Here is an 11,835-nt window from a genome sequence, read left to right as displayed (position 1 = left end):
CGCTTTTATACAACTTTGAAGGTACAACCATTTATCAAAGTACTGTGACTTCTCGAACTAAATATCAAGTATCTTCAGTTTTCACATGCATTCAACCTTCTCTGAAGCATAGAAGTGAAGGACAAGGAAACCATCCTATCTCTACACATGTTCAGGACTTTTATTTATTATTCTGAATGCCTCCTTTTTATGTTTCTCATTGGCAAAATGTTGACAGGCAGATATTGATTATGTTACTGTTATGTCTTCTTAAATGAATGTTTCTTTTCTTTTGTGTGTCTAGATCAACCTGTCGGTGTAAGATGGAGGATGACTTCCCCTTTGACATCTCCAACTACTCTTTCTTCGTCAACGAAACCTACATACAGAGTCCGTATTCCTGGGACGTCATCATATACAACATAGTGGTTCCTGTCATCCAGTGTGCCATAGGCATTACAGGACTTATAGGAAATGGACTGATTATCTACGTCATTATCAAGTACTCAACCATGAAAACTGTACCAAATATGTACGTCTTAAACCTGGCGGTGTCAGACTTTCTCTACTGTTTGACGTTCCCGATTTGGGCAGCAGACTACATCTTAAGAGTATGGATATTCGGGCGGGCAATGTGTAAGATAGTCAGGTCAATCTTCAACGTCAACACATTTGCTAGCATTTACTTCCTGACCGTGATGAGCATAGAGCGGTACTACGCCATCTTACACCCCGTCCGAAACATGCAGAACCGCTCGCTGAAGAAGGCGAAGATGATCGGAGGATGTGTCTGGACGGTGGCGCTGATGTGTTCCCTACCGTACATCGTGTTCGCGGAGACCGACTACCTTGGGGGTAGTACCATCTGCATGTTCAAGTGGCCGGCTAACGTCCAGAACGAGGACTGGTGGCGAGGCGCTAACGCCGTCTACCTTACAGCATTGGCGTTCCTCATCCCTCTCTGCATCATGGTCCCCAACTACGTCCTCATCTACCGTAAGCTGCGAAACACCGATGTCATCCCGCCGGAAAGCCGCCGGGCGCTGCGCTCTCGTCACCGCGTTACTCGCATGGTCATCGTGGTGGTGGTGATCTTCGTCATCAGCTGGTTGCCGCTGCACGTGGGCAACATCATCAGCTCCGTCTTCGGTTTCAACGTCAACGCCACCGTCTGGTACTTCCTGAACGTCATCGCTGACGTCAACAGCTGCGTCAACCCCTTCCTATACGCCCTGCTCGGACAGAACTTCCGGGCGAGCCTGAAGCGCACGCTGTGCGGGTCCAGCTGTTGCCCTGACAGTTGTCGGCAGTAAGTGTCCAGTTGTGACCATTAATGCAGGTGTGACAGATTCGTGTTTATTTATACACTTACGGATGGTTTTAGAGTGACAGGAACATAGCGTAAAAAAGCAGGCCGGCGCCTTTCATGAGCCGGTGACCCCTTCACTTCGTGAAAGGCCGGCACCAGCCAGGCGCCGATCTGGGTTGACTGCGTACGTCATGCAATACGGACATGACAGACTCTAGCTAAGTACACACACAGTCACAAACGCTTTCTACGCCGTGCGTCAGTTGATGTGGATGTGTACCATTAACGTTACAATGTCAACACAATTTTATGTCGTGGGGGAATAAAACTTTCTATGGGGTTAAGCTATATTTGTGGACATCGCATGTACTTGGTCACGAGAGGTTTGAGAAGTATACATTTATGTAAGTTTTTGTTTATCATTAGCTTGTGTTGAAAAATATATCGTACCGATGTGAGTCAGTAATTGTGAGTGAATCAGTTAGTAAGTGAGTCCGTGAGTGATCATGAGTGAGTGAGTGAGTGAGTGGTTGAGTGAGTGAGTAAGTGAGGACGTTATTCCGTACCGACACGACAGATTCTAGCTAAGTACGTACAGAATCATCACTAACGTAACCTATTCTACGTCTTTTGTCACTTGTGGTGGATATGCAACATTAAAATCCTTTTAGCTGTCAACGCAGTTTGAAATTGTGGGCTAGAAAACTATCCGCGGGATCCAGTTGTATTTATGAATACTGCATGTACTTGACCACAGGAGGTTCGATAGGTATAAGCTTAATGTAAATTTCTGCTAGCTTGTGTGTTGACAAATATCGCACTTATGATATATGCTTTTTGGTACAAAGATTCAGTGGCTGGGCATGGACATTCCTAAAGGGCGTATAGAAAGATTTATAGCATCGGTGTACTTGAAAGTGGCCCATCAACGTCGGGTCCACTTGATGGGAAAAAGTTCTTCAACTTAAGAGATGAAATATCAAAGACTTCCACTACGAACCGTTGGGGTTCTTTGGTCTATATAGCGTACATAACTACATGGTCACACAGTCATGTTAACGATATTTTATCATTTACGTCGGACTGAAGCTTTGCATTGAAAATATGCCCTTTTTAGTCCCCTGTCTTGATAAGAATATAACCGTATATCGTATGAAGCGGTCAATACCAGATGCAGGCAATAACTGATGCAGTGAAGAATAACAAATACCTTTCAAGACATCAAAATATTTTGAAAGGTATTCGTGTATGTTTTTGAAGGGGTTGCAAAGATCTTTCATTAAAAAAAAGATTTTTGCAACCCTTTCATTCTGATTATGGACTAAATCTATAATTTCCTACAAATATTATCATATAAAGTAGTTCGTGAGGTTTATCTATTATACATCCACAGTCGCTGCTGTTCACGTATTTTTCCAGGGAGTCACGCAGAGGGAACATCCGTGACATGGCCAATGTCCGGTCTGCCACTACAGCCATAGAGATGTCCACCCCACCCTCCGGACTAACAACTGTATAGAGTGGCCGGCACGGTCACCACTGACCTTCCACGGAGACACCTGGCCGGCCGGGATGATGGGTTCTAAAACTTCCTGGTTACCAGGCTGGTATCGATACTAATTGGTGATATGGTCTTTATCAATGACCACATAAAAGTTAAAAATTTGGTGTGGAGACATATTGAAATATTTCCTAGATAAGGCTGATAGAAGCCGTTATTATATCATTGAAGTCCGGTATCCGTTTGTGTTCTATATTCAAATAGCTATGCTACCCCATGGCCCACCCCAGTCCCCCAAAGTACTAGACAACCAAGAAAATATTAGATTGTCCTTTTGAATTACTGAATTACTGACATGTACTGTGCAATATCATTAATAGACACCTGGCTTTGTACGCTTGGTTTGCCGCTCAATCTAAAAAGCATTTCCAGTCTACCAGAAGGAATTTCCGTCAACTTTTAAAGGATAACGATATACAAAGTCACGTGTATATGCAGTGTTTGTATGACCGCTAGTGATCGTTAGGTAAACGATTGCCATTTCAACATTTGTACAGAATTATAGCGTGATGTTCTACTGGTATGAAACCTAGATCCAATATCTTTCTGGACAAATATGATAGGTTTATTGTTGAATGGAAGCTCACCACAACAGTAAATGTCTATTTTGGTAAATTCATATGCAAAATAGTAATCGTAAATACTACGAATCGTAATCCTTAATGCTTTTAACATTACGTGTGCTGATATATGGACAGTAATAATCAAATGATTTCTATTTTCATGCAGAGTATGAGCGGAATGATTAAAGTAGAAAATTGTCTATTGTAAAAGAAAGATGTTGTAAAATCTGCAGAGTTATGTTTGTGGTGAAATATGAGATGAGATGGTCTTTTTAAAGTGCATTCCCTACACAGAGAGCGATAGGAACCCGTGTTGAGAATTACGTTCTTTTGGATCATACGATGGGTCCTTGGTATGTAACCATCGAATGTGTTCGCACTAGCACGGTGTCAAATTTCGTTGACACAATTTAGTGTCTACCAGACTCCATAGTTGTTAGAAAAATAGTTCAAATTGGCTATTATAAAGCAGACTGATATGCCAAATGAGTTAGCCAGCCATACGAGGTCAATTTGTGACTACTATATGAAATCTCTACTATTTTTCAGCAACCCACGGAGTCAGGTAGAGACTTGGATGTCAACAACAATACAAGGAATATCAAGGCTTTTTCTTGTTTATTTTTGTTGTCACGAGCTCAAGGAATGTAAAATTTGTATATATATATTCATCAAGTAGATCTAGATTGTTTTCATCAAATGACTAAGATCTAATCATCGCTCAATGATTTTCTTTGCGACACGTTGTATCTTCAGCACCGCCTAGCGATGCTATGTTACAATATCACCAGGCAAGTATTATCGTTTGATGTCACTGGCTAAAGGGTGGTCCGCTAACACTTCATACGAAGTTAGATATAATGACAGTTTGCGTAACTGTACATTTCTTTCTCCTTTCCATTAGCTTACATTAGAGAGGAAATGACAACGACACAATAATGCCGTCCATCTTTATTTGACATGTTGGCTAAATCGTACGCATTGACGTTTGAAGAAGAGTCACATAGGAGAGGATTTTCTCTTTACTATCTTCTTTTGCCTGTTGTGCGGACACTTGCGATTTTGACAGTCACATCTTAATAAAGAAAGATTATCCAAAGAGGTCGCTATTTTTTCTGATGGAATATGGCGTAACATTTTAGACCAGCATGCTCATTTTATGTACGACTTTGGTATCTCAAAGGTTATGTTAATCTGCCTGAACCAAGAAGCCAGAGAAGGTGGTTCTTTCGTACCCGCTCAGGGCATAACTGGTGGTAGCAATCTGGATAGAAACATAGTCTTTTCTGTTCAAGTGGACAATAATGCTGTTACTAGATGTGTCGTAGCTATCGTCAGTGTCAGCGTCGTATATCCACTGAGTCTTGTAAGCACTGTTGTTTATCATGAAATTTATATACACACCGTAACTGCCGAGGTATGCGGAATAGCCGTTGAACACAAAGAAGTAGTGTCCACCGATGGGTGCCGTGAACCTGCCGTTGGTTGAGTAGTGGCCCCCGATGTTGGTGTAGACTTGGTCGAAGGGGATGGTGTAGCTGTTGCTGCTCGGGCGGGTGTGACCAGCACTCCAACCAGCCGAGAATGCTATGTCCAAATCTGTAAAGGATTCAAACAACTTTGTTAACAAGCTAGAATAAGGTAATATAAAGACAATGTAGGTCATATCAACCAAAACATGGCAATTTTATCTAGTGCCCTATATCAAACATTCTTCAAAGGTAATATGACCATCAAACGTCGACAGACGTTGGCATATAACCCCGGCGTCTTCTTCGTGCTTGCAGTCGTGCACGGCCCATCCCTCGTGAGCACAAGCGGCCAGGTGAGGCTCAGAGCCGGTACATCCGACACTGTCCATCAGGATCGGCCCTGTACCCTCCCCGTACGCAGCCTGACCGACGGAGGCGATAGCGTCCTTGTAGCCTTGACGTTTTAAAATTCTATCTTCATGTAAATAACACTAACAGTCTCTGTTTTAGACCAGGTTTGACCGTAGCAGCTTGGTAAGAATGACTATCAACTCTCCTCTACTTCACTCTTATTCTTTTCTTTGACCTGTAAGCCCCAAAACACATGAACATCTGCCGGTATGGTCTGTTCATTTTCGAATCGGTCCAACATTCGGTCCACTCATTTTTTCAGGTCCGGTTTTTCTGGACCACTCAAACAAGAAAAACGGCTTTGTATCGGTACCCACACCTAGTAGTAAGCATCAAGTGCCAGCTAGTCCTTATGCAGAGAACGTCAGTTGTACAGAATTGACTGTATATCAATGACTAGGTGGTCATTATGTAGAGGTGGTCACTAGTACAGGTTTTACTGTATATCGATGGTAGTTAGGTCTTATGAAGAGTAGTGTGAAGAACCTGCCACACTTAATTCTCCAAGCAGAGGTTTGGTGCAGGATAGTAGTGACCGGGATTTCTTACTGCTGGCGAGAGAAATATTAGTCATGGACACTCCTAGCCCAGTCGGAGGTTAAGCCTTCTCACACTAGTTACCACGCATGCGTGGGTGAAAGAAACTCTGGGTAATATGTCAAAGTTGAAGGCCCTCAGACGTAAACAGCCTCGTCTCCACAATTGTTTGTTTCGATTTATGCAACAGCATCCGAGACGTAATGGCGCCTGCAAAATGGCGGAATGTTGATTTTCTGGGGGCCTTTGAGGTAGCAGAACACAGTTTTCGGCCTATGGGGATTTCTATAGTTAAGGACCACAAGGTGACTGACATCGACGCTGATAAAATCATAGCAGGGTGCAGTTTTCAAGCACGACAAACTAATATGTTGAAGTCGAGGGTATAACCTACCAAAATAATTGAAAAACAGAAAAAGTTGTCGTTTTGAATTTTTGTAAAGACCTCTTTTAAATGGGGTCATGCGGGGTCATGCGGAACTGCAGCCGACTCACAGGGGCAGGCAGCTGTAAAGGTCACGCGCATTTATACACCAAATGGACAAACATCAAAATCTTACACATACCACCTGAAAGTCGACTTCTTGTACTACCATATAGCAAAGCTCATCCCCCACTGTCGTTCACGTTACGGTGTTTACAGGCGCTTCCAGATTTCGGCCGCACTACTTTTTTGCCCCTACGTAATAGACCACGGGGGTCGCGGAGAAATACTGTGGGCTGCGACCTACGAACTTGAACTTGAATTTCTTTTGCTTTATAGAATAAAACAAGTCAAGATATAGAACTGTACCAAATTTTAGTCCAGACATACAAGCGGTTGCTGAGATATGGCCAACTTCGTACTTCGGCACCCAGCACAAGGGCAGGTCCCGTACAAGGCCAATCTGAGGGAGCTGTCAGGGGTCCCGTTCTCCGGACAAATGCACAATTCCGGTTGGGTTTCTGTTATAAAAGAAGTTCTAAGGTGCATATTCTAACTTTCTGAATCATTTAGGGTTAGCATGCGGCTTCGTTGCGACAGAAAAGGGGGGGGTGAACGGGGTTCCGGCCAACGGCAATTCCACGCTGAGTCCCATAGTTAAGCATAGGGCGGGGCCATAGTGACGTTGCCATGGCAACGGCGGTTCTGACGCTGTAAAACTGGCACGTTTTGAAGTGAGCCGACGTCAATAGTCAATATGCCATGTGATTTTGGTCGAATACAAGTTTGCTTGCAATTCCGGGCCGATCCCCGCTGTGGTTCAAGGTAGCAGAACACAGTTTTCGGCCTATTGGGATTTCTATAGTTAAGGACCACAAGGTGACTGACATCGACGCTGATAAAATCATAGCAGGGTGCAGTTTTCAAGCACAACAAACTAATATGTTGAAGTCGAGGGTATAACCTACCAAAATAATTGAAAAACAGAAAAAGTTGTCGTTTTGAATTTTTGTAAAGACCTCTTTTAAATGGGGTCATGCGGGGTCATGCGGAACTGCAGCCGACTCACAGGGGCAGGCAGCTGTAAAGGTCACGCGCATTTATACACCAAATGGACAAACATCAAAACCTTACACATATCACCTGAAAGTCGACTTCTTGTACTACCATATAGCAAAGCTCATCCCCCACTGTCGTTCACGTTACGGTGTTTACAGGCGCTTCCAGATTTCGGCCGCACTACTTTTTTGCCCCTACGTAATAGACCACGGGGGTCGCGGAGAAATACTGTGGGCTGCGACCTTGATATGTTACCCAGGGTTCCTTTCACCCGCACATGCGTGGTAACTAGTGTGAGAAGGCTTATAGCCACACTAGCGAGGAGTAAAGTTTGACCCATTTGTGAGTGGGTCAAACTTTACGGTCTGGTCTCTGGATGGACACACATTGAAATGGTGATAGCTTCATGTCATGTCATTTCTGCCACAAATGTGGTAAAAACTCAATAACTAATAGATATAGATTGAAAATGAAATTAATCAGTTTTGTTGTTTTGTTTTTTTAACATAATGAAATCACCAACAATTTGCTTATTGAAACTATGAGTAAGTGATCTAACTAACCTTGGGGAGTTTTTTGTGTTGTCTTGTTCAGGATGTTTTATTGTTCACTTACGTATTGATAGATAAGTAAGACTAGTATAGGAAAGTATATGTAATACTATATAAACATGGTTGTACTTTAAGCTTTCATAAGCTTTTAATAATAAACTTTTTGAGGCGTACAGAGACAACTAAAACATGACAAGAAGCGTCTTAGAGGAACACAAGAATACATGGGGCATTTTCATTTCCAACTGTCTTCAAAGAAGAAGTCAAACCCAGTAATAGTTACGTAGACTTAGTATCCTATTCTGTATCGTATGTACATCCATCCACTTAATATTTGTATGTTAGAATTTACTTTATCTACATGTACTTAGACTGCATTCATTCATTTCATGTATCTAGTCTTTCTTCTCTTGCAATTAGCCCAATGGGCATGAATTTGCAATAAAACATTATATTATTCTGGCTTCGTTGAGAAGGGTTGACAGACACGGGTATTTTCCGGGGACCAGGCCGTATATAAATGGACTTTAAAGTCATCCACATATACTACACAGTCACATATGCAATTTGATACTTGTTTGTCTGGAGCATTTCTTTTCATCGTGATAAAATTGAATACAAGTCTTGTGAATAATGCAGTTCTTCGTTGGTAACGTCCACCGGAAGCAAACCTCTACTACCGGTATACCACAGGCAAACAGACTGGTTCGACCAGTTTTGTAACATCAAGCCATCATGTCAGCTTCTTGGCATAAACAAACCAGGACTAGCAGGGGACCGATTGGAAGCACTTTCAGGCCGGGCCAGAGACAGGGCCAGAGAAGCATCCATCCATCTATCCATCCGCGGTAAAGGGCTCCAAAAATTGGACAGTCAGTACCAATCCAAATCGAGAGCGATCGTGGGTAAGTTGGGCGTATATCGTACAGAATCTAGCCGTTTTCTAACCATAAAGGCTGTCCGAGATCCTTGTCGGTGTTTGGTTCTTTCACTGTCTGCTTGGAAATCGTACGATATCAAAATCGCATGACGATCGTGCGACAATGCTACAACGAATCGTAAAAAAATTGTGCGTATGAACTGGTCTCCCTTTCCATACCTAACGTAGGGTTAAGGAATGTATGGCTAAACATAATAGACAATGCACCTAAGGCACTGTTGTAGTATCCATATTATAATAGCGCTGTATCTAAAATGGCGGCTTACAGTCTGCATACTCCTATCTGCAAGGCCTGTTTAGTTTCCCGTATTTCGCATGGAAGCTATTGAAATCTATATACTTCGCACTGACACAATGAGGACCTGAAAATTTTCCGTAAACCGTAAACAGTGCATTTCACGTAAGGCATAATCTAGTATAAACTTTCTTGTAAATCACATAGTCTGGTCTCGCAGTTTTTCCTTAGCCAAAGCGGAGACACCGGCGTTAAAATGATAGTTCTTCTTTAGTTTAAAGTAGTCTAAACTTTTGGTAGTCTAAACTCTTGAAGTCTAAACACTTTTTAGTTTAGACTACCAGCACACTCATTGCCCCTGAAAATGAAGGAAATAACGTTTCAGAGTCTAAACTTTTGGTAGTCTAAACTTTTTAGTCAGTCCTTTAAACAGTCCTTGTCTTGACCATTGTTTCGATTTGCATAACAATATCCAGACGTTTTTTTGTTTTCTTTTTGTGTGTCTTACCCTTTGACATATTACCTGGAATTCCTGTCGCCGCACATGCGTCCTGACTAATGTGAGAAGGCTTATATCCTAGGCTTACTATACACCTTTCTCACACGGCGGCCATGATAGTTTGAAGAGGAGGTCAATGAGGCAAACAGACAAAAGTTATTTCTAAAATCAGCTACCATTTAGTTTCTCACCAGACCACACACATTTTCCCAATGTAAGATCAAATAATAGAAATTATAAATAGTGTTATGCAGCGAAATATTAGCGATTTAGACTCGTGTACTGATCTCATAGTTCCTCAAGAGATGCAAAATAAAAACATAATAATGCAAATATTTGACGGGCATCCAACCATTCTCTTATTGGTCACTTTTCTTATTTCCATGTTATCATTGGTTGAACTACTAAGTAAGATGGACAGTCTTTTGTTTGCCTCATTGAACTCCTTTTAGATCTATCATGGCCGCCGCGTGAGAAAGGTGTATTGCTGATCATTACAAGCGTACGTGGATTGGTGTGGTCGTGGTCTTGGGAGTTTGGAATTCAATATACTTTTCTTGATCTAATCTTTAACCTGATACGCAGTGCATCAAGCAAGAGACACTAGCGTCAAAATGATAGTTCTTGTTTAGTTTAAAGTAGTCTAAATGTTTGGTAGTCTAAACGTTTGGTAGTCTAAACTTTTGTTAGTCTAAACTTTTTAGTTTAGACTACTTTGCCCCTGAAAATGAAGAAAATAGCGTTTCAGAGTCTCGAGACTTCAATTTTTCAGGGGAAGCTAGTCCAAAAACAAAATAGGATTGTTGCTCGACATGGTGTCAAGTAGGTCAGCAAGCCCCCCCCCCCCCTCCCAAAAAAATATCCAGACGGTTTTTGTTTTTTTTGTGTGCCTTACCTTTTGACATATTACCTAGAATTCTTGTCACAGCACATGCTTCCTGACTAATGTGAGAAGGCTTATATCCAAACTTACTATTGCTGATCATTCCAAGCGTACGTGGATTGGTGTGGTCCTGGCCTTGCGAGTCTGGAATTCAATATAATTTTCTTGATCTAATCCTTTACATCATACGTAGTGCATCAAGCAAAACAGAACAATGGCGGGAAAAGAGCGCGGTGAGAGAGCTGCAATACTTGGCAGCACGCCATCTGGCGGATACCATGGCAATGTGCAGGTTTGAAAATGTCATTTTCCTCACAGAAGACTAGAAATCATTATGGTTAAATGTATTTTGATGTTAATTCTGGACTGGTGTTATGAAAAAAAATGTGAATATAGCATTGTTATTATGGGACGGGTTGTAAAGATTGAATGATTCTAAATGAGTGATTTGTGAATGAGTGAGTTTTGGACTTTGAAATTATGTTTTTGGCGACGCCTCAGGTGCTAGCCTTATAATATAGAGAGCGTCCCTTTGACAAGAATTCCCCAAATTTGTTAGGAATGTTAGGAATTTTAATCAGCATAATGTATACTCTGTCTGACAGTACATACCAACAGTCTGTTAGCCTTCAGGCCTTCATATGGGGAAATCATAGAATCTATCGTTGAAGAGATTCGGTAGTAACGTAACGTTATGTACACAGTTAATAGAATTTTCATCAAGCAGTGACTACTTTTTGAAGGTAAACACACGGACCTCCAAATTCTTATGGATATCAGTCCATTTTGCATCTCTCGCGAGAACAGGGTCACTCCGTGAGCAAGATGGACTGATAGCCATCGAAAATTTGGAGGTACGTATGTTTACCTTTAAAAAGCAGTCAATGTTTGAAAAAAAAATTATTTTAAATCTCTATCTATTATTTATTATCAAGGTCAAAGTCAACTACGACCTGGCTCTGAAGTACCTGGGAGGATTCGGTCCCTGGCAGCGGAGGGTATTCGTCCTGGCTTGTCTGCCAATTGCGATCATAGCCTTCCATTTATTTGTTATCGTCTTCCTTGCCGTGGAGCCCGACTTCCACTGCCGGGTGCCGCAGGACAGCTTCTCGGGGCTGAACGCGACCCCAGCCGAGCTGCTGAACGTTACCATCCCCTGGGAGCTGAAGGACGGGGAGTGGACACGGAGTCAGTGCAAACGGTTAGAGTGGCTCCCTCATCATATAATGTGTATGTATGTGTGGTGTGCATGTGTGTGTGCGTGTGTGTGTGTGTGTGTGTGTGATGTAATGTATGTGTTTGTGTGTGTGTGTGTGTGTCATGTAATGTATGTGTGTGTGTGTGTGTGTTTGCATGCGTGCGTGCGTGCGTGTGTATATATCATGTAATGTATGTATGTGTGTGTGACGGGG

General features: G+C 42.2%; 3 protein-coding genes across 3 annotated transcripts in view; 2 read left to right on the top strand and 1 right to left on the bottom strand.

The window, feature by feature from the left end:
• Positions 1-200: 200 nt before the first annotated feature.
• LOC118410880 (delta-type opioid receptor-like) lies at positions 201-4,290 on the top strand. The gene is made up of 2 exons (XM_035812756.1): positions 201-1,288; positions 2,708-4,290. Exons 1-2 carry the CDS (start codon positions 258-260, stop codon positions 2,805-2,807), a joined length of 1,131 nt encoding a protein of 376 aa, XP_035668649.1. The 5' UTR covers positions 201-257; the 3' UTR covers positions 2,808-4,290.
• Positions 4,291-4,537: 247 nt separating this feature from the next.
• On the bottom strand, positions 4,538-5,923 carry LOC118411143 (deleted in malignant brain tumors 1 protein-like). Its single transcript, XM_035813189.1, has 3 exons — positions 5,917-5,923; positions 5,162-5,338; positions 4,538-5,011 (listed from the first exon to the last, which is right to left on the bottom strand). The coding sequence occupies exons 1-3, from the start codon at positions 5,921-5,923 to the stop codon at positions 4,602-4,604; spliced, it is 594 nt and encodes a 197-aa protein (XP_035669082.1). The 3' UTR covers positions 4,538-4,601.
• A 2,656-nt stretch (positions 5,924-8,579) lies between these two features.
• LOC118410891 (organic cation transporter protein-like) overlaps positions 8,580-11,835 on the top strand; it is a 4,065-nt gene continuing 809 nt past the window's right edge. The window contains exons 1-3 of the mRNA XM_035812776.1: positions 8,580-8,771; positions 10,617-10,715; positions 11,359-11,624. Of these exons, the coding sequence (XP_035668669.1) occupies positions 10,638-10,715; positions 11,359-11,624 (344 nt within the window). The 5' untranslated portion in view covers positions 8,580-8,771; positions 10,617-10,637. The remainder of the gene's footprint in view (positions 8,772-10,616; positions 10,716-11,358; positions 11,625-11,835) is intronic.

This window comes from Branchiostoma floridae, chromosome 3, assembly GCF_000003815.2.
Source record: "Branchiostoma floridae strain S238N-H82 chromosome 3, Bfl_VNyyK, whole genome shotgun sequence".
Classification (NCBI taxonomy): Eukaryota; Metazoa; Chordata; class Leptocardii; order Amphioxiformes; family Branchiostomatidae; genus Branchiostoma; species Branchiostoma floridae.
The sequence above is the reverse complement of the archived record's forward strand: the minus strand, read 5'-3'. Positions and strand labels throughout refer to the sequence as shown.